This window comes from Camelus ferus, chromosome 16, assembly GCF_009834535.1.
Source record: "Camelus ferus isolate YT-003-E chromosome 16, BCGSAC_Cfer_1.0, whole genome shotgun sequence".
In the NCBI taxonomy this organism is placed as follows: domain Eukaryota; kingdom Metazoa; phylum Chordata; class Mammalia; order Artiodactyla; family Camelidae; genus Camelus; species Camelus ferus.
The window spans coordinates 38,937,368-38,963,415 of record NC_045711.1 but is presented as its reverse complement, the minus strand read 5'-3'; the positions used below and the strand labels follow the sequence as shown (position 1 = coordinate 38,963,415).

The 26,048-nt window shown below is 57.4% G+C and overlaps 1 protein-coding gene across 1 annotated transcript; it reads left to right on the top strand.

Annotated features, from left to right (window-relative positions):
• Positions 1 to 496: 496 nt before the first annotated feature.
• DOC2B (double C2 domain beta) lies at positions 497 to 26,048 on the top strand. The gene is made up of 9 exons (XM_032457500.1): positions 497 to 1,222; positions 8,746 to 8,825; positions 11,682 to 11,756; positions 14,301 to 14,410; positions 14,564 to 14,690; positions 17,381 to 17,538; positions 21,539 to 21,620; positions 22,217 to 22,313; positions 22,782 to 26,048. The coding sequence occupies exons 1-9, from the start codon at positions 844 to 846 to the stop codon at positions 22,916 to 22,918; spliced, it is 1,245 nt and encodes a 414-aa protein (XP_032313391.1). The 5' UTR covers positions 497 to 843; the 3' UTR covers positions 22,919 to 26,048.

Genomic DNA, 26,048 nt, shown 5'->3' with positions numbered 1-26,048 from the left:
ACGGGCTTGGACATGAGGATGGGCATGTCTTGCTAGTGTGTGAGCATCCTGTCCCGGCACTCCTAGGAGTGTGGCTGTGAGTCCTGCTAGATTGGGGGGAGCAGCGCCCTGAGTCCCCTGATCACTTTTGGGATGTGTTCCTGTGTTCTGTTAGGTGTGCTGCGGGCATGGGTGCACTGGGCCCCCTGACCACCTGGACCGGTGCTGTCTGTGTGCCCTGTCGGGGATGTGCGTGTATTGGGGGTGTAGGTGCCACAGTAGCCTCAACCAACTCTGTGTGGGTACGCGTGTGTCCTGCAGGTGTAGTAGTGGGTGCCTGCGCCTAGTTCTGCACACGTTTGTGTGTGCCTGGAGTGTCCTTGCACACCGGCGTGTGTCCTGTGAGAGCGAAGGAAGCCCAGAAGGTGCAGGCAGGCGCTGGAATGTGCGGGGCTCCCCGCTGGGCTCCCCGCCCGTCCTGCGGTGCGTAAGTAGAAGGCGCCCGGTGGCCCTGCCCGCCGAGTGTGCGCGCGCGGGGTCCCGGGCCGGCGTGCGCGCCGGTGTGAGTGCGAGTGAGTGCGGCGCCGCTCGGCTCGCTCCGCGCCGCCCGCGCCGCCCGCACACTCGCACTGCTCGGCGGCTGCCGGTGACGCGGGCTGGGCCCGCCCCCTGCCTGCCGGCCCCTGGCACTCACTCTCACCGGCCGCCGCGGAGCAGGCAGCAGCAGCGTCAGGGCCGTCCGGGGGCGCCGCCGGCGATGCCCGCAGCCCTCGCCAAGCCCCGCCGGGCCTGCTGAGCCCCCCCCCGGGCCGGGGCCGCGCCGGGTCGGGCCGGGCCGCGCCCGGGCGGGGCCGCGCTGCCTGCATGACCCTCCGGCGGCGCGGGGAGAAGGCGACCATCAGCATCCAGGAGCATATGGCCATCGACGTGTGCCCCGGCCCCATCCGGCCCATCAAACAGATCTCTGACTACTTCCCCCGCTTCCCGCGGGGCCTGCCCCCGGACGCCGGGCCCCGCGCCGCTGCGCCCCCGGACGCCCCCGCGCGCCCGGCCGCGGCCAGCGCGGGCCGCCGCAGCCCCTCCGACGGCGCCCGCGACGACGACGAGGATGTCGACCAGCTCTTCGGAGCCTATGGCGCCAGCCCAGGCTCCGGCCCCGGCCCCAGCCCCAGCCCGGCGCGGCCGCCGGCCAAGCCACCCGAGGACGAGCCGGACGCCGACGGCTACGAGTCCGACGACTGCAGTAAGTTTCCCACCCGCCGGCTCCTCGCCCCCTCCCCTGTGCAGCTGCTCGCTCTGCCGCCCTCGTCCACCCTCGTTCCCCCCGCGGTCTCGGTTCCCCCGGCACACCCCTCCCCGGTGGCGGCCGCTGGCCGCGCCATGCGCTCTCCGCGCGCCCCTCACACACAGCCCCGACAACTCCCTTGAGCGGATCTGAGAGGTGGGAAGTTTGGGGGCGCCCCCTGGGGGTGTCCCATTTCCGCGGCCCGGCTCTCCGGAGCCCGCCCCGCGCCCCTTCTCAGCCCACCCTTCGGGAGCCCCGGTGCAGGCGGCGGCTTTTGTTCCCGGGCAGGGCGGAGCTGCGCCCCGGGGAAACACCAGTTGCTGCCGACCGCGCTGTCGCTCCCCGCCCCAGAGCCCGTGGCGGACGGGCCCTGCGGCCGAGGGTCGGACTGGGCGGGAGGCCGAGGGCGCCCGGAGCCGGAGCCGGAGCCAGGCGGCTTCCTGGGTGGGCCCGGCGGCGGCAGAGCGCAGCGGCTTGCCTGGAGCGCGGGCCGAGGACCAGGAGACCACGGGGCCGCTTGTCCTTTGGAAAAACCTTGGCGATTCCTCCTCCCATGTCCATGGATCTCGCCGCTGCGCTCGACCCGGCCGCCGACCTTTGCCCACCTGTTACACCCGCTTTCCCGGCCAGGAAGGGCTCCCCCACTCCAGCTGGCGCCTCATCCTCCCGGGCTGAGCCCGGAGCCCCAGGGAGTAGGCAAGCGCCGGGGTCCCCAGGACCAAGGCCCGGTCGGCTGCCGCTCCTGACGCCTTTCCGGGCTCAGAGGGTGCCAGCCCTGCCCGCCCTGGGACTGGAGGGGAAACCTAGAACGAAGAGGTCGCCGCCCTGTCCAGTATGGGTGTGCGCGGGATGGGGATCGGGCAGCGGGGCTCGCCAGGCCCCCAGACCCGCTGTAGCCCCAGCCGCGTCACCCTGAGAGCTGGCAAACCCTCGTCAAACGCCAGCCCTGCCCAGGATGTGGCTCATTCCGGGCAGGGGTTGCTCGCCTGCTTCTCGCAGGCCTGCCGGGTTCCATCCCCCTTGCAGTACAAGGAGGGTGGCTGCGCCTGGCTTGGGTGCCCACATGGGCCTTGGGCCTGGGGTCTGGAGTTTCCCCCACCATAAAATGCCTCTGGAAGCTGATGGTGGGGGTTACCAGTACCACTGCGGGAAAAGATGGGGCCAGACCTCTCATCACCCTACCTAGGGAGGCCCAGGAAGAGCAAGTGGGAGGAAGCTTATCAGAGGAGTGGATGGCAGCCCCTGCCTGTGCTGGGAAGCTGCCTGTTCTGCACTTTCTTGGGCCTGGACCACTACCCTATGGCCAGAGCCTGGCATATTGAGGCCCTGCCCCCTACCCCCACATGGGGATGGGAGGCAAGCCTCTCCCTTCATTTCCCTGCCAGCTTGGGGAAATGGCTTTGAGAGTTTCTTGCCCTTAGGGCTGCACCCTGGATCTTCCCCACCTTCAGCTCCTGGCCCCTGGGTAGGGTATCCCCCTCACTTGCTGTGCCTCTGAGCAGGCCCTAACTAAGATCTAAATCACCCACTTTGCGTGCCCTGAGTCTACAGCCACCTCTAGAGGAAGGGGTGGGGAACTTAGTCCCTTTTCCAGCGCCTTTCCTGCTGCGCCAAGGGAGCAGGCAAGCAGGGCAGGGCTTCCACCTGAGCCTCAGGCCCTCCTGGTGCTACCCAGGGCCCTCTGATGACATACAGCTAAGGCGTGAGAAATCTGGTGGTTTCTTTTGGCTGTCCCTGAACCCACAGGCAAGGAGAGGGGTCAGAAAATTCAAAATTCACGCCAGCTGCCCCATCTTCAGGCCGTCAACTCAGCAGTCCTTCACCAAGCACTATGCCAGCAGCAGAGGGGGAACAGGGCTGGGGCCTCGGACCCAGAATGCTCACTGTCCTAGCAGGGGACAGATGCACTTGGGGTCGGCAGTACAAGGCAGTCTGGACACAGTCTTGCCAGCCTGAGCTGTGGGCTGGCCACACCCATGACACCAGGGCCCTCTGCTGAAAAGAGCAAAGGAAGAGGACGTGTGGCTGAGCCAGGGTCAGCTTGGGGCCCTGATTCCCTTCAAGGGGTGGCCACCCTGGGCTTGGATCCCATCAGAGGCTGAGCAAACATCCCATCCTGGGAGCACAGCAATCTTGGCTCTTGCTTGTGGCAGGACCAGGTTCTGAGCTGAAACCACTCTCCACGTAGTACCCCAGGCCGTCTGACAACCAGATCCCTACAATAAGCCTAAATGATTCAAGCCAGATGGTTCATTACGGCTTTAGCTGGGGTTATGCTATTTGCTGCCCTAATTATTGGATTATCTCTGTTCTAACAAAAAGAAATTAGGACGGTTGCTCTGTTTTTCAAGGCTGAGAGTGAAGTGCTACTTATTTATTCGGTCTTTTTTTCCTTCTCTTTAAAGCCCATCCTTTATTAAGTCATCTCAAGGTACAGGCACGAAATTGACAGGTTCCAAACTGATCTAATAGAGGAGTGATGACCAGGAGAAGATGCATGAATGTTGGAGTTAGAAATACCCTCCCCTCCCAGTGGTCCACAGTGTAGCCTGGCTGGGCTAGACTCCATTGCTTTCTGCCCTGATGGGACCTATGCCCCACCTTCCACATGTGCTGCTCCCCTGCCTGAGATGCTCTCCCACCCACTCTCCATCTGCAGAAACCCAGTCCACTCTTCCAAGCTGTAATGACTAGAATGCTGGGGGGTATAAGTACCAGAAAACTCAGAGCGCCTTAAGCAGTGAGGACTGTCGAGGTCACGTGGCACTGGGGTATATTCATGCAGCCTCTCAGCAGCAGCTTCCCTAGTAATGGTTCTGTCTTTGCACCTGGCCGTGCCCTTTTCCTCTTAGGCTGATCTCCCTCATGGTCCAAGGTGGCTGCAGCAGGTCCAGGCATCACATGTAACAGTAAGAGCCTAAATTTGATAAAGATCCATTTCCTCGCCCGTGTCTAAGTTTAAAATCAAGGAAGCCACTCCCAGAAGTCCTCGGGAGAACTGTCCTGTCATGATGGCCAGAATTGCATCTCATGCCCCCTGCTTACACCTGCCTCAGCATGATTTGTCCTCGGGTCAGGACTGATGCCCACAGAGGCCTGGAGCAAGGATGGAGAAGAGGAATTGCCGTTAGGCCTGCCCAGAAAGCCCTCAGCTGGAGGCATTTCCCTGTCCGCGCTGGCTGTGACTCCCTTTCCTTGGAGTTGTCATGTTCTACCTGGACCTTATTTTTATGCACTGAAGACCAGTTAGGTGTCAGGCACTGTGCTGGGCATGGAGACTTAGGAATGCCTGCGGTATAATCTCTGACATCAGGAAATTCATGCAGACTGAGACCCACAGGTAGCGCAGCGGTGAGGGCAGGAACCCAAATGTGAAACACTGGCTAGCGGAGTTCCCCCACAGAGTGCGTGCCCTGAGGCTGGGAGGAGGGAGGACACAGGCCGGCAGAGTGGAAGGAGGAAGAGTCCAGGGGCAGAAGCAAGGGGAAAAGACCGACGATGAGGCCAAAGTGGTCATATCCCAGAGGGCCTTGATTGCCATGCCAAGGAGGTTGAACTGAGTCCAGGAGGCAGTGGAAAACCTTTGAACAGTGTAAAGCAGGGGAGTGAACAGGTTTTCTAAAAGTCCAGACCCTCTGCCTCTGAGCTCCTGGAGGCAGGGATGTACAATGTGTGGCTCATTCCTCTTCGTACCCTCTGCAAGCCCCTGCTCAGTGCCTCAGTTTCCCCAACTATGAAATGCTTTCGACTCAGACTTGATCATTTTCTGTGGTTCTTGCCAGAGTTTCTTAAAAACTATTTGAGAGGCTGACATTTTTCTTAGAAAAAACAAAAACAAAAACAAAACACAGGACCGATTTCCTATTCCCAAGGGTGTACGGGTGAGGAAAGTCCAGGTGCAAACCAAGGTCAAAATGATGCTGTCAGTCTCCATCAGCAGAGGAAAGGCATGTTCTGCCCTAGAGGAACTGACAGGGGCTTAAGCTCGATTTTCTCTGAATTAGCCCCTTTAAAGCTCTATAATTATCGACAAAGCGGGTGACAACTCTCAAAGGCCCATTAGTGACCAACCCTCATTATTTTGCCAAGGATGTAAACCTTAGGCAGGACATGTGATTTGAGTCGCTCACACAGACAAGCACCTTCACCCGCCCTTAGGGCCCTCCTCATCTACACAAACCCAGGGTGCATTTCAACTCAGAGGCCCCTCCAGGGCGGCAGCCAAGCTCTCCCCACTCCCCAAGCCCCAAGAGCAATTCTGTTTTTCCCTCTTTTGTTTCTCCATTGCATCCTCTTAAGGTTTGAACTAACAAACTGGCAGACGAAAAAAATTTTGGAAGCCCCCAGGCTTTAAGGCGGGGCTATCAGGATGGAAGTGAAGAGGTCTGGGTTGTGTCCAGCCCTGCTGTGCCACCCTGACCAGATCACCTTCCCTCTCTGAGCTTCATTTCTCCAAATAGGAAATACAGGGAACTTTGGACTCTAAGCTCCATAAGAGAACTCCACCACCAGCAAGTGTCTGAAAATGGTGACTGAGCTTCTAATTATAAACTATTATTTCTTATAAAACTTGCATTGGAATGCAAAGAAATTCATCGGCAAGGGAGGGTATAGCTCAGTGGTAGAGTGTGTGCTTAGCATGCATGAGGTCTTGGGTTCAATCCCCAGTGCCTCCATTAAAAAAAGGAAGAAAGAAATTCAACAGTCCCATCCTGGAGCAGCACTGGGCTTGCTATGCCTTCCTGGGATACCAGGTGTCGGTTTCACTGAGCAGCACCTGGCCCCACCCTTAAACAGGGATGTCTGTAGAGCCAGTGGGAGGGGCTCCCCTCACGGCCTGGAGCTGAATTTCCCAGCAGGGACTCTGCTGGCTTGTCCTTCTCTGAGATGGAGAATCGGGCAGAGGTCGTGGACTGGGTGTTTTCCACGAGCATCACACCAAATCTCTGCTCCCGTGAGTGGCTGGGAAACCAATGGGTTTGGATGGACCAGCTGTGTCAACTGAACATCTGCTCTTTGGTGGTGTCACAAGGCGTGATGGAGGCATGGTCCCTGCCCTCAGGAGGAACAAGGAACAAGCCACACGTTAGGCCTGAACTGAACGGCAGATGGATGTACTGTTGTGCAAAGCCAAGAGCTTTGGAGAATATTTTTACAAAAGCCTGGGCCTGGAGCATCTTGGGCCCGTGGCTGTGTTAGTTGTTACAGGCGTGGTGATAGAGGCCTCGCTTACAGCACCCTCACCTGCCCACCTGCACCAAGGGCGGCTTGGATACAGGCAGCAAAGGGCCGGATACAGCTAGACCAAAAGCACACAGGCTCTCCTCAGGAGAAAGGACCTTAGGCTTCACTCAAGGCCTATTGACTTTTAGTTTAGACACAGTTTTAACAAGTATTCTCACCTGGTCTTATAGAGGAACCAAGTAACTATTGAATAGGAGGGAGAGCTGTTTGTAGTACCAGAGGCAAGTACTGTAACAGGCATTTCAAGCTGATGGCAAAGCAGGAGGCAGAAAGAGGAAGAAAACCTCAAAAAGAGTGGCCATCTGGGATCCATTGGTGGAGGAACCATCTCACATGCCCTTCTGTCTCTGGGCTGTGACTCTGACATGCAAAACGGTCGCCCTGTTCACAGCAATGACTCAGGTTATTCAGAAAAGTGTAAGTGACCATTTGTATATTCTGCTCATGAAGGCTGGGAGGGGAGTGATCCAGTTTGGAACGAGTTCATTCCGGAAGGCGTCTCAGAGGGGCAAGTACAGTTATCTAGAAAAAATCACCTAAATGGACCTGCTCCTTCTATAATTATCTACTGAGTACTTCCTGTACCCCAGGCTCGGTGTCAAAGCACAACGCTGTGAGGTGGAGACGGATGTGTCTCCATTTTGCAGATGAGGAAACTGCAGCACAGTGAGACTGGGTAAGCGGTCTAAGGCCACACAGCAAGGAGGTGCAGAGCTGGGATTACAACCCAGGGGCAGACGTCAGAGGGCGGGTCTCGCACCCCACATGTGTCCCTGCCGGGCAGTGATAGAGACACTGAGCTGTGTGCCTGACCCTGTGTTAGGATCTGGGGAGCAAGGTGAACATGACTCAGTGCCAGACTTCAGAATCAAGGACCGCTCCGCACACAGGGGCCTTAATTGCCTGTTTTTCCACAGACCCGAAACTTTGCCATGTCTGGACCCCTGCTCTAGCTTGGGGATCTGGGGACCACGTGGCCTCTGTGACATCTACTCAGCTCTTGCCGTTGTGGTGCCAAAGCAGCTATGAGCAAGATGTAAACAGATGAATGTGGCCAGACTTGGCCAGGTGGCTGTAGTTTGATCTAGACCACTGCTAGGCATGCCGGGCCTGAAGAATAGAGCACTGCCCTCCCCTCAGCATCACTCAGCCACCCACCCTTTCAGTTGGCCTGTGGTTCGAATGCCCCTTCCCCCAGCCCCCTGTGTATGGGCCAGCCCCTACTCATCTCTCATGGTGCAGGTGAAACGTCACTTCCTCCAGGAAGCCCTCCCTGATGGCCTCAGTTCACATCAAAGCCAGGCCTCCCCTTGGACCCCTCATCAATCCTGGCCCACCAGACTGTTGTGGCAAATCTATTTCATCTGTTCCTCCCATTAAGCTGTGCTTTCCTCAGGGCGGGAACCCTGCCTTATTGATACCTTCATTCCTAGGGCCTGGCATATTGTAAACACTTGGGAAAGAATGAATGAATGGGATGCCAGTTGACAGTCCAGCAGCCCACAGCAGGATCTGGACTTCTAAAGACATTCTGTGAATGTGCATCTTGCTGTTGGAGACTTGCCCCCAAAGCCTGCCCCCACTCTCAACCCCGCCCTCATACTGGGAGCCACATCCATGGGGAAGGCTGCCGTGTGTGATCGCCCCCGAGGGTAGCAGCTGCATCCAATGATTACTTAACCCTCTGCCCGCCCTTAGGAATCACTCGCTGCCTTTCAGATGTTAGGGGTAGCAGCCCGAGGGCCCAGCTGACTCCTTGCATCCTGCCTGGGGCCACCAAAGGACCGGAGAGACAGGGATCCCTAGCCCCAAGTATTGCTGGGGGGTGGCAAGTGACAGGGCAGTCAGCCCAGCCAGGGCCTGCAGCCTCATTTAGCCCAGACTGGCAGTTGTACCAGGAGGGCAGGAACCCCTTTAGCTGAGCACCCAGCACACGTGGCCCCTCCACTGGACCAGCCCCAGGCTGCGCTTCTCAGTGCGGGGGTCAGGGGCCCACTGCCCGGGTTTGACTCCTGGACCATCACCCTCGGTGGCTGGGGAGGACAGGCCTGACTCTCCTGAGCCTCAGCTCCTTGTCTGGAAACTGGGGGGAGTGTTCGTTTCCCAGGGTTGGGGGATCAGCACGCGGCAGGTGCTCAGTGGGTGGCAGTCACCGTGGCACCTTGTCCAGCCACACGGGGTGGGTGATGCTTCTCCACCACGCAGCCCCCACCTGACTGAGCCCTCCGTGTCTACAGCCGCCCTGGGCACGCTGGACTTCAGCCTGCTCTACGACCAGGAGAACAGCGCCCTCCACTGCACCATCAGCAAGGCCAAGGTAGGTGCCCCGGGGAAGGCGCTGGGGCCGAGGCCAGGCCACCCCTGTTTCCTGTCCTGGCTGGGTGGCGTCTCCTCTGCAGGTGCCGGGCCGGGAGGGAGTTCTTGCCTCAGTCATCTCAGCTGCCCCTAAAAAGCCCTGCACTTTGGGGGAAAGAGAACAGAGAAGCTGGAGAGAATGAGGTGGAGGCGGGGGCCTTCAGGGGACTGAGCTGGGGAGCTATGGAGAGAGACAGGGAAGGCGGGGAGGTGACAGGCCTGTCCTACAGGCCAAGAAGGGGGGTTGGACTCAGATGCCTCCCTCCCGAGGTTCCCAGCACCTGGGCCTCCCGGCTCTGGATGCTGATGCCCTCGGGCAGGGGGCTAGTCCTGGTACGGTGGGCCTGAGTTTGCTCTCTGGGTGGGGGTGGGTGTCCGTGAACCCTGCTGCGCCCCCGCCCCTGGGCTGGCAGCTGTGTGTTCTCAGCCACACTGTTCCCTTCGTCCCCCCACTGCATCGCTCCCTCTGGGAGGAAGGTACCAAAGTTGATGTTCTCCCGCAAGGTAAGGGTGGCCATGTGGCCTGCTAGACCCTCCCAGTAGAGCCGTGCAAGGGCCTGGGCCCAGCACCCCCACCAGCTCCCCCACCAGCCCCTCAACCCACAAGCTTCTCTGCCCCTCCTCCTATCCTGCCTGTGGCTCTGCCCACCCAGAGGGGCGGGCTGCCTGGTATAGCCCCGGCTGTGCCCTACCCAGCCCGAATGCGTGGCAGGGGTGAGTCGTGTCCTGCTGGGCCCGCGCCATCCCTGCCCCTGCTCTCTCTGGGAGCTGGGAGCTGCTTGGGCTGTGATGCAGGAGCTCCAGACCTGCCCTAGGACCCTCAGCTGTACTACGGGGAAGGGCAGGCTGCACAGCCCGGGCAGACCCCTTCCCGTCTCCCTCCACCCAGCTGTATAGAGGTTGTCCAGGCCTGGGGGCTGGGAATGGGTACTGGCTGCCAGGCCACTCTGGCCAGAGCCATGCCCTCTCCTCCCCTCCAGACACCAGGCCCCTCCTGTGCTGTGTGCCCTGCCTTCCCTACCTGGGCCCCAGAGTGTGGGTGTGGGTGTACTGGGGATGGGGGGGTGGTGTGCCCGCATATCCACTTGGGAGTGTGTCTTTCAAGGCATTGCGGGTGGGGGATGGGAGCACCCGACCATGGTGGCTCCCCATTCTCCAGTTCATCCTCTGCTTGGATCCGGTTCTGTAGGGAATGTGGTGGTGCAGGCATGGGAGGAGCTGGGGTGTGGGGAGGAGCCCCAGGCGGTGGGAAGGCTGAAGCTGACAGGTGGAACCCTTCGGGGGTCTCTGGGAGAAGGCCAGATGCCTCTGCTCTGGACCCTAGCTTGTTAACCCTCCCTCTTGGTGAGCAGAGCAGCCTCAGTTTGTTCATCTGTAAGACAGTTAATTGTCCCCACCTATGCGGCTGTTGTGAGCATTAAGTAAATGCTCAGGACCTGATGCTGCCCTGATGCAGACGCCCCACCCACTACACACACACACACGGGCACTCATATCCACAACGCAACTGGGAAAACTCTGACAGAACCACCAGTCCTGGGAAATTCCACCTTCTTGGGGAAGGGTGAGAGGCGGGATGACAGACTTGTGTTGGGAGGAGCCGCCCAGCTAGGGAGGGAAGCCGTCCCCACGGAGCAGGGCAGAGCTCAGATGCCTCACCACCCCCGCTCAGCTGCTTCTCTGGCATCTTCCAAGGGGCCTGCATGTCAGGGAAGGGGAGCAAATCCCCCAGCAGCCAGGCCCTGCGTCAGCATTGCCTCCTCACCTCTCTCCCCAGCCCTGGGAAGTGGGGACTGTTAACCCCTTTTACAGATGCAAAAGCTGAGGCTCAGGAGAACGCATTCACTTACCCGGCTAGTAAGTGCAGAAGCTGAGACCTAAACCCAGGCCAGCCTGGCTCTAAAACCTGTGTGCCCCTTCCCAGGAACAGAGCAGTGGTTGTTAGAAGTTGGAAGGACCCACCTGGGGGCTCCTCCAAACCAAGATGGGGAGGGAGAGAGAAGGACCTCGGCTGCCCTGGGAGGTGGCCTGGTCATGACTTGCAGTTCCTCTTTGAATGATGTCGTGGGGTTGCCCACTCAGCCCCACACAGGCCACAGCTGCCTCCCTACATCCCTGTGCGCCATCCCAGAAGGAAAATATAAACAGGAGCCCACGTGAGGTCCACTGAGCCCCATCTGTTGATGGTCCCATGGGGACCCTGGTTCTTCACGCTGATTGGTTGTTGGAAGTCACTGAGGGGTGCCATCTTGTGGAGGGACCCTCTGTGGCCAGCCAGCTTGTGTGGCCTCCATGGACACAGACTGGCTGAGAGCTGTGGCAAAGCCAGACAGAAACTGAGCCTGGTGTCCAAGATGTAGGACATTTTCCCATGGCCACAGGGGAACGCGTGTGGCTGAGTGGACAGAGGGTCATGTGGACTTGGGGTCAATGAGAGAAGTTGCCGAGCTGGGGGAGGGGGGACAGGAAGAGGAAAGGGCCCGAGTACAGCAGGGTAACGAGGCCCTTATTCAGAGAAAGGTGAGTCACCTGGCCTCCATGATAAGGAGAGAAAGAGAAAAGCTCATCTGACAAAGATGCCCCAAGTCGCCTGCCCAGGGCCAGACATTTGCGGGGAGGGGAGAGTGTACCAGCACCGAGCCATCCTCACCCCCCGTTCTGGGGGTGCGAGGCCGGGTTGCTTCTGTGAAGAGGGCCATGAACAGACCCAGCCAGTAGGCCCAGGAGCAAGGATGCCTGCTGACCCAGGTTCCTGGAGGCCCTGACTGCTCTGTGTCCCCAGCCCCCCAGTTACACCCTTTGCCTCTCCTCTGCTCAGGGCCTGAAGCCGATGGACCACAATGGGCTGGCGGACCCCTACGTCAAGCTGCACCTGCTGCCAGGAGCCAGTAAGGTGAGGGCCCTGCCTCAGGCCTGCTGACCAGCCCTGCAACTGGGGCCCAGGCTGGGCTTGGGACATCCGGGGAGGCCCACAGCTCCCACACCCACTCGGAGCCCAAGCAAGCTGATGGGTTCACTCCACCTCCACCCAGAGCACCCAGTCAGTCCACACGCTCCAGACCTCCCAGGGAACATGAGTTGGCACTACCTGCCTGCTAAGTTGAGGAAACTCCCCCGGAGAATTTCCCGGCCAGTGTTTTATAAAAAAACATCCTCAGCTGGAGGTTAATACTATATGCAAAGGGTTCTGTGGCCAAATAACATTGGAAAACGTTGTTAAACAGGTTTCTTTGCTGCGGGACTTATCAGAGCCTTTATTGATGGGCTGCTCTGTGATGCTTTACAAGGGGGATGGAGTGGTGGGCATCTGCCCTAATTATTTGACTACAGAATCCTCGTTCCCATGCCAGATGACCCAACACACAGGCCAGCCCAACAGGTGTATCTACAAAAAGAGAGGAAAAGACAGGAGACCTTTGGTGCTAGATCAGAACTTGAGTAGACTTCCTTTCGTACGTCTTATTGTTCAGTGTTTTATTTGTAATTTCATGGGAGGGAAAGTCACATCATCTTTTCAGGATTGGGTCCTGCCCTGGCCCTGGGACCCACACACATCCCAAGGGGTGGGTTGGGCAGACCCCACACCAGCAGGGACTCAACTGGAGTCCAGCAGCTTTGCTTCCGAGTAGAGACCAGGGCAGAGGCAGAGGGACATGGGACACAGGACACGGGAGTGTGAGCAGCAGAGCCCAGTGGCTGGTGTTCTAGTCCTGGCCTCTTTCTCAGAAGCCAAAGATGGGGACGTCCTTCCTGGCCCTGACCTGACAGAGAAGAAGAATCTGCAATGGGGCACCCTCCTGGGCAGAGGGCCTCCCCTGACACTGCTCAGGACAATTCCAGTCCTGCCCCCAAGTGGCCACCCCCAGGCTGAGCGCCCACAGGCTGCTGGGGCCTGAGTTAACTTTGGGGCCCAAACTCCCTGGATGAGTGTGTCGGGCTGGGACTCCCATTGATCCTGGGGGGCCTCCCCAAAAGGGGTGATTATTCCCTCTGTAGGGAGGGCAGGGCTGTGGGGGAAGCGGCAGTGGCCCTCCTCCCACTCCAGGCCCCAGCATCCTCATGCCACCCAGAGGACCCCAAGGCTGTGAGGGCCGAGGGCCAAGGCAGGTGCCCAGCCCTGGAGTTCAGTGACTGTGCGTCTCTAGAGTCCACAGTACCTGGCTGCTGAGTCCTAGGGGCCTCCCGTAGGGCTCCCCACAGAGCTCAGCCTCCTTAGAAAGAGGTCTGAAAACAGTGCTGAGAGAGAGGTGTTCTCATGCGCTTTTCACAGTGGGGAGCCCGACCCTCACAGAGGGCAGGTAACCCACAGGGCTCCACAGAACTTATGTAAGTGGTGATGCTGGATGTGAACCCAGGGCTGTCTAACTTCAAAGCCTAGATCACTGTGGCAGACATCAGAGGGACTCAGACACGGAGCTCAGAGTCTGCAGGGGGAACACAGGTAAGGAGTTTAAGAACCAGGATCTCCGGAAGCACCAGGGAAGGAGGGGAGGCCATAGGTGGCTTGGATGGGCCACTCCCTACCCTGCGCTTCCAGGCATTCTCTAGGAGAGGTGCGTTTCAGGCAGGGAACAGCCCTAGCGAAGGCAGAGAGGTGTGAGGGAGAGAATCCAGTCCCACAGGCAGGTTCCCAGCCCCACAGCCTCCTGTAGACACCATCCCCACCACACCACACCACACACACACACCCCACACACACACACACACACGCACCCCTAGGAGGCAGGAGCCCCCTATTTTCATTTCCTAAGGCTCCCTTAACAAATTACCACCGACTTTGTGGCTCACGGCACTACAAATTTCTTACCTTTCCAGTTCTTCAGGGTGCGATTCCGACACAGGTCCCACCATGCTAAAATCAGATGTCATCAGGGCTCCGTTCTGTTCTGGAGGCTCTAGGGGAGAAGCTATTTCCAGCCTATTTCCAGCTTCTAGAGGAACCCCCCTTTCCTTGGCTCATGGCCCCTCCCTCCATATTCAAAGCCAGTGTTGCCTCTGCCTTTCTTCCCTCGTCATGTCTGCCTCTGACTCTCCTGCCTCCCTCTTCTGCTTTGAAGGGCCCCGTAATGACGTGACCCACCCAGATCATCTTGACAATCTGCCTGGTTTTTTTGTTTTATTTTTTTTTGGGTGGGGGGGAGGGGGGTATTAAGTTTCTTTATGTATTTTTAAATTAATTTTTCATTTATTTTTTAGTAGAGGTACTGGGGATTGAACCCAGGACCTTGTGTATGCTAAGCACACACTCTACCGCTGAGCAATACCTTCCCCCGGCAATCCGCCTGTTTTAAAGTCAGCTGATTAACAACCATAACCCCCTTTGCCAGGGAAGGCCACACATGCACAGGTTCAGGAGGTTGGGATGTGGTCCTCTTTGGGGCCATTACCCTGCCCACCACACTTTTGATGCTCAGAAGATCATTTTTTCTCTCTCCAGGCAAATAAGCTGAGAACGAAAACTCTCCGAAACACTCTGAACCCCACATGGAACGAGACGCTTACTTACTATGGGATCACGGACGAAGACATGATCCGAAAGACCCTGCGGTAGGTGAGGCCCCTGGCCTCTGGCTCCCCCCACCCCACCCAGCCTGGTCCACGGGGCTGGCCCTGCCCACGCAACCCCAACCACCACCACCACCACTGCTTGCAAATCCCCACTGACTTTGGAAGCAAACTGAGAGGCCCCTTGCCCTCCAGGATCTCCGTGTGTGATGAGGACAAATTCCGCCACAACGAATTCATTGGGGAGACGCGGGTGCCCCTCAAGAAGCTGAAGCCCAACCACACCAAGACGTTCAGCATCTGCCTGGAGAAGCAGCTGCCGGTGAGTGGGCTGCTCGCTCCCTCCAGCCACGGGCTTTGCAGCTGTCTAGGGCCTGCCTGGCTGAGAGTGCAGGGCCAGGAGCACTAACTGAGCATCTACTATGTGCCTGGCATGGTTGCAGGTGCTGGGGAGACATAAATCTCCCTGTCCTCATGAAGCTTGGGCACCAAAAATGAGATAAAATAATCAAACAGGTCGTCTGTTAGGCAGGGATCAGGGCCAAGCAGGAAAGCACGAGCAGGACTAGTGAGTTGGATGGGTGCTCTGGGAGGCCTCGCCCGTCAAGCAGGGACTATTCCAGGCAGAGGGAACAGCAGGTGCAAAGCCCCATGTGGAAAAGTGCGAAGCTGGCCTGTGGGAGGCGCAGGCAAGAGACCAGCTGAGTGGGGCAGAGAGAACGAGGGGAGGGGGTCCTGGGAGCTGAGAGCAGAGGTCAGGGTAGGGACCGTGGGAGAACTTGGGCCTTATCCTGAGTGAGAAGGACCACGGGAGGGTGCTAGGCAGGTGCCAAGGCTTCTGAGCACATTTTAACAGGCTCCTAAGAATGGGAGGGAATGGAGGGCGAGGATGTGGAGAGGGAGAAGGAGGGAGGAGTAGGACCAGGCCTGGGGGGTGCAGCAGCGGAGAAGGGGAGAAGTGTGGGTAGATCAGTATCCTCAGGCGTGGGGCCCAAGCACTTGGGAGGATGGAGGGTCATTAATTGGGATGCAGAGGACCGTGGGAGAAGCAGCTGGGGGATGCTTGGAGCTCAACTGGAACATGTTAGGCGTGAGGTGCCTGTGAGATACCCAGAGGAGACAGAAAATAATTCTTTCCTAGAAATTGCAATTGTTTGTAAATGATGTCAAAACCGATTTTGCCCCCTGGCTGTGTGCAGCAGCTGAGCCCTCCCAGAGTCTCTCAGCAATCCCTCCCTCCCTCCCTCTCTCCACGCCCTACTCCCTCCCCTCTCTGAGGCCTGCCTTCACCCAGCTCAGAGGGGCTGGAAGGGGTTGGCCAGGAAGCCTCAGGGCCCCAGGATCTAAGAAACCTGGGCCTTCAGGGACTGCGTGGTTTCAGGGCACAGGCCTCTCCCCAGGACATTCCCCTCCCCACCCCCTTGGAAGGCCCAGGCAAGGGGAAAGCTCGAGAGGACAGAACCCAGCAGCCGTCCCCTGGCAGGGCCTGGGCCCTAGGACGCATGCTCAATGTACCCTGGCCTGATCAAGCCCTGAAATGAGTGACCTGAGGTCAGATTTCCTCCCAGAATCCCAGCTCTGCCTTTTTGCATATTGGATTCCCTTGTCACGTTCCCTCCCACTGAGACATTTGTGTGATGGAGATAACCTTTTTTATTATTAGTCACTAACCGCAGATGACCCAGTTTTTCCAAATGATCTATGTCACTTACAAAAGGCAACACCAATTCCTGCTGGAGTTGTGTTCCTGAGTTTTGGTCCCCGGCATAAACAAATACCTGTGGTGTGAGTGTGAATTGTATTAGCAGAGTGTGCATGTGTGTATCTGCATGCGAGAGTGTGGAATGCGAGTGTGAGCACGCTTTGTGCACGGAGGTGCGTGAGAGCGTGTGTGCCTGTGCACGGGCATGGTCAGGGCATTGCTGAACCTCGCTTGAGTTTGCTGGGAGTCCCTTTGGTTCAGGGGCCCACAGTGACAAGCGTGCAGCTGGGGATGATCGCTCAGCAGTGCAGGTTCATTCTGATGATCCCTTTTAGATTTTACATAGTCTTGTAAACCTTATTCATTCTTAGTAGACACTGAATGATGCCCAGTTCAATGGTCTTCATGAGAAACAATCCAAAGTATATCCTACCCTAGAAAAACAACTGGAAATATCCCTGCTCTTTTATACTGTTTAATTTTCCCACATCACATAGCAAGCACAAGAGCCATGGTTTAGTGAGGCCATCACACAGGAAGCCCTGGGCCTGAGTGGCAGATGGTTAAATCTCAGCTGCCTCGTCTGACCCCCAGGTCAAGGCTGCCTGAGCACTGTGTGAAGGTGCTGCGGCTGCGTTTGAGCTCAGGGCAAGTTCGGTGATCAGCCAGCCATGTCTGCGCTGGGTGTGGGAGTTGGGGTAGTGGTCCTTCCTTCACCCCACAGGAGCTCCGTTTCCAGAGGTGCAGGCACGGCCCCTGCCTACCAGGGGCCACATGAGGCACCACTTTAGTGCCAGGCAGAGGACAGTTGAGGGCAAAGGGACTGCGTGCGAGAGGAGCTTGGCAGAGAAGCCTAGGAGGAGCCCTCGGGGGTTGTGGGGCTCAGGCTGGGTGGACAGAGGGTAAAGGTGAGGGGCTCCAGGTGACTAGCAGCTGGAAGGTGGAAATGGGTGATCTCAGGAGGGCAATGAATGGAAAAGTGTGGGGTGGGCGGGAGTGGGAAGCCTAGAGTTGAGATCTGACCCCAGAAGGGGCACTGGGCAGCTAGCTACTGGGGCGGAGGGGCCTGGGCCACTCCCCACTTGCCTCCCAGCTGCCCCTGGGGTTGGCAATGTGCCAAGCTCTGTCTCCTGGGTTCTCCCCAGTGGGGCACCCCCTACACCCTGAGAGGCTCCAGGAGGCACCTTCCAGGGGGCTGGGGCGAGGGTGACTGCTCACCATCCTGCAGGCTTTGTTTGGCCTGGGTCTGTGGCTGTGAAAGTTGGGGGAGCAGGCAAGGACAGCCAAGTGACCGCCCACCCTCCCCGCAGGTGGACAAGTCGGAAGACAAGTCCCTGGAGGAGCGGGGCCGCATCCTCATCTCCCTCAAGTACAGCTCACAGAAGCAGGGCCTGCTGGTGGGCATCGTGCGCTGCGCACACCTGGCTGCCATGGACGCCAATGGCTACTCGGACCCCTACGTGAAAACGTGAGTGTGCGGCCCCGGCCGCCGCCTCCTCCCCTTCCTCTCCTCGAGGGACAGGAGGCCCGTGTGTTGGGATCAGCAGCTGGAGTGGCAAGTAGTTGTGTGAATGAAGCACTGGGGCGCCTCGCCCACAAGGTTGTGCTCCCCTCCGAGCTCCTTGTTGAGTCTGGCCAGGCCCATTGCTCAGAGGAGGAAACTGAGGCCTGGAGAAGTCAAGTGGCTCCCCAGCCACACAGATAGAGAGAGTTATCTCCTGATGGCCAGTTCAGGCCTCCCTGTGAGTTTGAGTCATGCTGGGAGGCCAGGGGTCCAGTGAAGGTGCTCTGCCAGGACTTAGCCCAGCCCCCGTGTGCCCAGCCTATGTGGTGCCACAGGAGCAGATAAGGCTCCACCCAGCCCTGCCAGGTGGGGCTCATGATGGTGCTGGGGACAGACACTAACTCAGGGGCCATGGCAGGTGACCTGGGCCCCAGGGCCAGGTGAACCTGTGCCAGGACAGGCTGTGATCCTAGCTGAGGGGCAGACAGGAGCTGGTGGCCATTTGGAGAGGCATGAAGCAGGTGTCCCGGTGGCCACCATCTGTGCCTTGGGCCCGTCCATGAACAAAAGATGGATCTTGGTCTGCGTTCGTGCTGAGACTGTCTTGAAGGGTGGGACTTGGGGAGGAATATGGCTTAGCGGAAAGGAGGTATTTCTGCTCATGAAAAGGGATGGGGAGTTAAGATACAGAGACAGGGATGGGCCTGGCCTCAGGGGATGGTGAGGAGGCCAGGTGACAAAGGCCGTAACAGGGACTACTGGTTTTCTACATAAAAAACAAATTGGGCCCCAACCTTAACTATTGTCAAAGCAGTGCTTTGGGGTGGATGAGAGACCACTTTGAGAGGAAATGCTGTGCAGACTCAGAAGACAATTAGTAGACTCTTAAAAGGATTGGCAGGAAAGTAAGTGATATTTGGTAACGTAGGAAGATGTGTGTGCTCTGTGGCCACCTCATCTATCTCCCTTCCAGATCTGTTTCCTAGAGATGCAGGCACGGTGGAAAGCTGCTTTTGCAGCGTTGCTTGTGATAGTGATAAGCTGGAAATAGCCCGGTGTTTGTCAGCAGAGGAATAGATTGATAAAATGTGGCATGTGCGTACAATGGAGTACTATGCAGTTGAAGTGAACACATCAGGCCCAGGTGAATTAACGTGGACAGCTATGACAAGCATGCTGAGCCCAAAGCAAACTGTAGCGGGGAGCACGCAGTGTGATACGGTAGTGATGGTCTCTGGGGAGAGAGGGAGGTGCCTCTACCTGTGTCTGTGATGCTAGAGTTTTCTTACAGAAGGAAATATGATCTGAATCAAAATGATGTGAGATTTTAAAATCAGGCTTAGTGCCCACCTGCCAAGTTGACAGGAATCCCAGGGTCCTGTGCTGGGTTACTCAGAAAGCAGGGCTTCACCTGGTACAACAGAGGATGCAGCCAACTCCCATCGGCAGGCAGGGGCAGGCGTGCAGGGCCAGTCCGCCACACCGGGGGCTCTCCTGCCACAGGGGCGGGAGTTGCTGGGCCCACTGCAGCCCTGCCCCACCCCGTAGCCACAGGCGGGGTCAGCATGGCCTTCCAAGGACAGGCAGCTCTGTGGGTGGCCCCCTGCATGAGAGGGAGGCTCCCAGTGGCCTAGCAACCCTACATCTGATTCCCTGGGGTGGGGTGCAGGGGCTGCTGCTCAGGCCTCTTCAGGGCTCCCTATTTCTGCAAGGCCCCTTCATGGACCATGGGTGCCCTCCTTGCTAAAAGCAGGGGAAACAAGGGCACAGGTTAGATTCTGAGCAGAGCACCTAGGACCCCCAAGAAAACTTCAGGGAAGTGCCAGGTGGAGGATGCTGAGGGGCTAACCTAGATGGCCTTTTGTTGGCACCCTTATTTTTATAAACTTCACCCCAGGTGACAGCTACCTGTTCCCCCAGGCTCTGACCCCAGATCCAGCTCTGCGGGGTAACCGGGTTGGTAACACTCATCACTAACAAGCACCGAGGGCTGTGCTAAGTCTCCCTGACCCCTGTGACAGCCCCGGGTGGCACTGCTATTACCATCTCCAGTTTACACCCAGAGGCACTGAGGAAACTCAAGCAACTTGCTGTTCTGCCCTGGGCAACCCCTTCCTTCTCCTACCCTGTGGTGTCTTCTGGGGGCCTCAGGTGAGCAGTAGTCACCGTGCAGAAGGGACCAGAGGTGGCACTGTCAGGAGGCTCCAGTGGCCAGGGCAGGAAGGGAGTCCCTGGGGCTTGGCCAGGGTACACCCCTCACCCACACAGGCCAGGAGACAGCACAGAGGCCTGGGGGCAGAACAGAGGACAACCTCTAGCTGGGGCTGCATGGGGGCCTGGTGGCCAGGTGAGGGTCACTAGATGGACACTGGCTGTGCAGTGCTGAGGGCATGGGGAGCCCAGCATAGCTTCCCTTCAGGGCTTCTGAAAGCAGGGCTGGGAGACACTGCCACTGTGCAGGGCCCCCGTCCCTCCTCCTTGCCCCCAAAGCAAAACAGGCAAAGATGAGTCAAGAAGTACATGGGAGCTTGTAAGGAACTGAAGAAACTCACCCTCTCTGGGTGGGGGTTTAAGGGAACCCCCAACTTGTTTTAAAAAGTCAGATTTATTGAGATAATTTACATACAGTAGGCTTCACCCCCTGAGTTGGGACTGATGTAGACAGTCTCATAACCACCATGGTCAAGATACAGATACTGTCGCCCCAGAAGGGTCCCCGGCCCCAGGCAACCATTGATTTATTTTCTGTCCCAATAGTTTTGCCTTTTCCAGATTTTCTATAAAGGCAACTGCGCAGTGTGGCTGTTGCCTTTTGACTCCAGCTTCTCCCACATAACCTAACACTTTGGAGAGCCGGTGGCGGGGTGTGTGCGCCTGGAGTTCGGTCTGTAGGTCTGTACTGCCAAGCAGTCGTCCGTCAGGTAGAGAATCTGAAAAGCTGTCAGCCAGGTCACTTCCTGTTGAAGAACACGCGGTGGTTTCCAATTGTTGATAGCTGTATAAAGCTGCTAAAGAACAGGTATTTGTGCGACCATGTCTTCATTTCTCTCCCCCACCCCCAACTTCTGTCAATACATATTTCCAATGTTTCTATAATGAACCCCTATGACTTATGTAGTAATAACACCACCACTTTCTGTGTTCACTGACCCACCTGGGCAGGGCACCAGGCAGCTGGTGGCAGGTAAGACAGATGAGGTCCACGCCCTCAGGAGGAGCAGGGCAACTGTCACTCTGGTGTCCATGCAGGGACAGGGTGAGCGGCTTTGCAAAGGAGAGGTCCTGACTTCTGAGCACCAGCTGTGTGACCCTGGGCAAGTCCCACCACCTCTCTCAGCCCCAGATGAAGACAGCTGTTCTGCATCAAAGTCTAAGGCACTGATGCCTGTGGAGGGGACAGGTCTGCAAGTAGGGCTTCCCTCTCCCTGTAGGAAACAGCACTGTTACTGCCCAAAAGGACTTTTTCCTTCCTCAGAGCTACAGTGAGGTAGCGGCGATGGTTGTACAACTCGGGGACTATACTAAAAACTGCTGCATTATACCCTGGAGAAGAATGAATTGTATAGCTTGCAAATTCTATCTCCATAATCTGCTATTTAAAAAAGAGAAGCTCTAACAAGGGACCAACTCTGCTAAAAATGTTCTTCTGGTGGGAAATGTGTTTGTGAAAATGAGACTTTCAGAAATAGGGAAATCCTCTTTCCTAGGAGGAGAGACGGAGGGGCTCTGTGGAAGCCTCAGGAAGCCGCTGTGAACAGGGGGTCCAGGTGATGAAGGAACCACTTGCTTCTGCCACTGCAGCTGACCACTCACCTTTTCCCACAGAGCAGTGCTGGGGACATCCAATGATTAGGACAAACAGGGGCCGGGGAATCTCTCTTAGGGACAAAGCTCTTCCAAGCCCCGCTGGCTCCATGTGTACCCAGAGCTTTGTCCCATCCTCTGCTTATCTGCTTAATTCCAGATACCTGAAACCAGATGTGGACAAGAAATCCAAACATAAGACAGCGGTAAAGAAGAAAACCCTAAACCCAGAGTTCAATGAGGTACAAGGGGCTGGGGGCCCTGGAGGAACTGGGTTTTCCAAAGGGCACTGTGGGAGCTGGAGGGTGGGAAGGGGCTGCAGGAGAGCCCCCCAGCCAGGGGATGTGGAAGTGGCGGAGTGAGGCCAGGCTGTGCAGGTGGAGGGGAAGGGGTTGTAGCCATGATGATGTGGAGGTGGAAAGGGGAACCCAGCAGCAGGAGGGGGAGGTGGGTACAGCTGGAGAAGGGGCCTCAGGCAGAGCCTGAGTGACTCAGGTGCCAGCAGAGAAGGCCGAGGAGATGCTGCCAGAGTGAGGGGGACACCAGATGTTGGAGGAAACTGGTGGCAGAGAGGGTTCCACAAAGAAGGGGAATGGTCACCAGAGTCAGACCCAAAAGAGGTCAAGCACGCCAAGGCCGCCAAGTGTGCTTTGGGCACTAAGCAGACTCTCGAAGTTCTTGAGAAAAGCAGCTTCAGTGACAGGTGGGTTGGAGAGAAGTGGACCCTAAGGACCCCAGCCGGGCTCTTAGACAGAAGTGGGTGAGGTGGGTGAGAGTCCACTATCATCCACTACTGTGCCCTGGCCACCCTCCCAGCCACTCCCCTTCTGGCCACCAGGAATTCTGTTATGAGATCAAGCACGGGGACCTGGCCAAGAAGACCCTGGAGATCACCGTTTGGGATTATGACATTGGAAAATCCAACGATTTCATTGGTGAGGAGACACCTATTTAGCAAAGGGCAGTGGCCCTGAATCAGGCCCCAATCCTGCCTTCCTGGCCACTGGTGAAAGCCAGGGCCATAAACATCTTGCCACCAGAGAGGCCTCAGACAAGTTCGAGCCTGACCCAGAGAGGGAAAGAGGCCTGGCCAGCTCACACAGCAGTCTGTGGTGGAGCAGTTGTGAGAGGTGATGGTGGTCAGCCCCTCGGGCTGGACTCCAGGCCTTTGTGGCCCCAAAGTCCTGGTGGTCTTAATGGCTGTGCACAGTGGAGCTGCCCTGGTCCTGGGCAGAGGAAGGGCAGGATCCCCGGGCCCTGATCCAGGGGAGCCGAGAGTGTGGCATAGCGGTCAGACCACTGTCCACCCTCAGAGCCAGGGGGCAGGCTAGAGAGTCTGGGAGGGGGGGTTGGGGGGCACTGGTTCCACAAGGACCCTGAGAGTCACTGTGGCCCTGCTGCAGGTGGTGTGGTTCTGGGCATCAACGCCAAGGGAGAGCGTCTGAAACACTGGTTTGACTGCCTGAAGAACAAGGACAAGCGGATCGAGCGCTGGCACACACTCACCAACGAGCTCCCGGGGGCTGTTCTCAGCGACTGACCTGCCCCACCCACTGCGCCCACCCCTGCCCAGTACCTGGCCTAGCACCGGCCAGGCCCTGGGCTTCCGCAGCTGCCACTAAGGGCCTCAACCCCCACATTGGGGGAGATCCAGGATGCCTGCTCGGACACAGAGCCACTGCAGCCCCCATTCGGAGGCTGTAGGAGGCCCAGCCTCTCCGAAGGGGCAGCAAGGGCAGAGGGCTGGGCCTGCTTTTGGCCCCTTAGGGCCCAAGAGGGCCAGAGGTGGGGGGAGAGGACCTTGGCCTCAGCACCCACCCAGAGGAAGGGGATGGGGCCGTCTAGGGGACAAGGACCTACTAGAGATCAGCAGGGAGTGAGCTGAGGAGACCCCAGGCTGAGAACAGGAGTGCGGGGCAACCATCAGGGAGAGGGGCGTTATGGGGAGGACAGGACTGTGAGGAAAGTTCATTCCCAAAAGGGTCTGACTACATCTCTTCATCTCTGGCTTGACTGGGAGGGGAAAAGTTGACCTGAGAGCCAGGAGTCCGGTGACGTTCTGGGAGCTCCCAGTGAATGTGGGCAAAGAGCAAGCACTTCACTTAGTGAGTCCTCAGGCCCCTGGGGATGAATGAGACCCAGGGCCTGCCCTCAGGGAGGTTGCCATCTAGTTAGGGAGCTGGAAACAAACCTTTACAACAGGGGTGTGAGGACTGCCTAGGCCAGTCTGACCCACCTGCACGTGCTGCAGATTCTGGACTGACTGCTGGAAGAGCAGGGAGGGCTTCCTGGAGGAAGTGATGCTTCAGCAAGTCCTTGAAGGGTGAGTGCAGCTTCTAGGCAGACAACGGGGGGAGGCCAGTGATGTCGGGGACCGGTCTCTCTGGGCGGGAAGCAGGGGAAAGGTTTGGTAGGAGTGGAACACAGGGGCCATGACACTCAGCCCTGCTCCCACCCCACCTCTAGCTGCCAGGCCAACCTGGATTTGTAGCCATGGGGGGAGGCTTACACAGGCCCAGCACTCCCACCTTTGGATCTCTTTCTCCTCCTGAGGAAGCTGGATCCTGCCTCTTGTTCCCAGAGGCATCAGGTCAGCTACAGTCAAGAAGAGAGTCCCTTTTTCTTTCCACAAAAAGAATAAAAAAGTCCTCCTGTTCTCACCCTCCACCAGGCCCTTCTGGGTTCAGAGTTGGGAAGTGCAGGACCCCAGGTGGTGACCTGCGCATCCTCACCCTACTGCTGTCCCTTTCAGGAGTATTTGGCAGCAGTCCAGGGCCTTGTTTCTGGGAAGGCCTGCAGGGCTGGCTCTGTCCTCCAGAAGTAGAAAGAGAGCCACCCTGCACCCCAGGTCAGGGTCTCCAGGAAGGGGTTGAGGGCATCAGAATCTTGGGCCCAGGCCTGAAGCCCCAAACTCTTCCTGCCAACCAAGGGGTCTTCAATACTGGATGAACAAATGCAGAACCCAGGAATTTTTGTGTTCAACCCATCACTGCAGTGATGGGAAACGGAGCCCAGAAAGGGAAAGCGACTCACCCAAGGCCTTCCAGCGCTACCACAGCTGGGGCAGACCGTGTTCATGGCCCCTGCCCCACCTCCTTCGTTTTTTTCCTAAGAAGTCTTTGTGCATGACAAGGGTTTTACATGCACTGTCTAAATGATTCTTCACAACCCTATGAGATGGGCTTAACTCTCATCCCCGTTTGATAGATGAGGAAACAGATTCAGAGAGGCTGAGTAGTTACCAGTGTCACACAGCTGCAAGGGAGTGAACCAGGACTGAAGCTCAGGTCTTCTGACTGCCATGTCCTCCGGTTGCCTGGGGGACAGTACTCCCCAGTCTCCTCCCTTTTGGGCTGTTAGGGCTCAGCAGAGATACTCAGGTGAAGACACGGTAAACTCCAGTGGGTGATGGAGGTGTGGGGACTCAGCCTGTGGTCCAGCTGCCTTGTCTTCTAGATGGCTTTGAAATCGTTTGTGCCACTTAGGGCTTCCTCAGCAGTCTACTGCCCAGTCCCAGAATTCAGCCACTGAGCCTCTGAACCTGTGAGCCAGGCCCTGGTTCCTTGAGGGGACTGAGACAAGGTCTTCACTTTTCTCCATACAGCTGGAATGGGGGAAACTCTGGGAGCCTAAAGTCAAAATAAGAGAGAGATGGTCTATTTTGAGGAGCCTTGTGTCTGGGTGAGGTCTGGGTATCTTCTTAGCTTTGCCTTTTTGGGGGTGGCCTCATTCAGAGAGGAGCCTCACAGGATCCCTGTGAACACGTGGAAATGCTGAATGGCAAAGTTAGAAGTACGCCTAGAGCCTTATCTAGGACAGCTTCCTTATCAGACACATGGAGAAGCTGAGGCCCAGCAAGCAGGTGCCTGTACAGGGCCCAGCTGGGACAAGAACTCAAGGCACCTGGTCTGAGGCTTTCTACTGCAGACTTAGGCCTGAAAAATGGTTCCAGTTGACCATAGGGACAGTCGGGCTGGGAGGTGGGTCTTCTGAACAGCCAACCCTAGAGGAGGAGGGGCAGGAGGCCCCCCAGGCAGTGACAGAACCTCCACTAGGACTCTGGCACTATTCTGGAACCCTTGCAGATTGTATCTCTATTAAAGAAAAATCGCTTTGAGAAGCTGCAGTATCAGCTCTGCCTTTGACCCCAAACTGGCATCTTTCCTCTGGCCCATCAGCCCTACACAGTCAAGGAATTTGAAGCAAAAAAAAGTCATTCCAAAGTCAGGTGTCAGTAACGAGGGGGTCGCCAGATGCTCGCTCGACATCCACCTGCACCCCTACCCTCTCCCTAGTCCCGTCCACCGCCACCACTAGCCAATACCCAGCGGGCCCGTCTTCCAATTCCGAAGCGGTAACCTCCTGACCTCTAGTGGCGAGAACGAGGAACTGCATCTCCTGGCCCGAGCATGTCCTCCCTTTGTTTCTTCTCCAACGGAGAGAACCTCCCGATGCATGGACTCTGGCTGTCTTCGACGCAGACTCGTGCACTGCTTACCACCGTTTTGCTATCATGTGACGGCTGCAGAAACCGTCCTTAAACTGCAGCCCCACACACAACTTTTGTACTTTCGTCTGACTTACCCAAAGGTGTCCTTTTTAAGTCTTATTTGTTAATATTTATAATGACATATAATCCAAAGTAAATGGAAACGTTCATTGAGATCCTA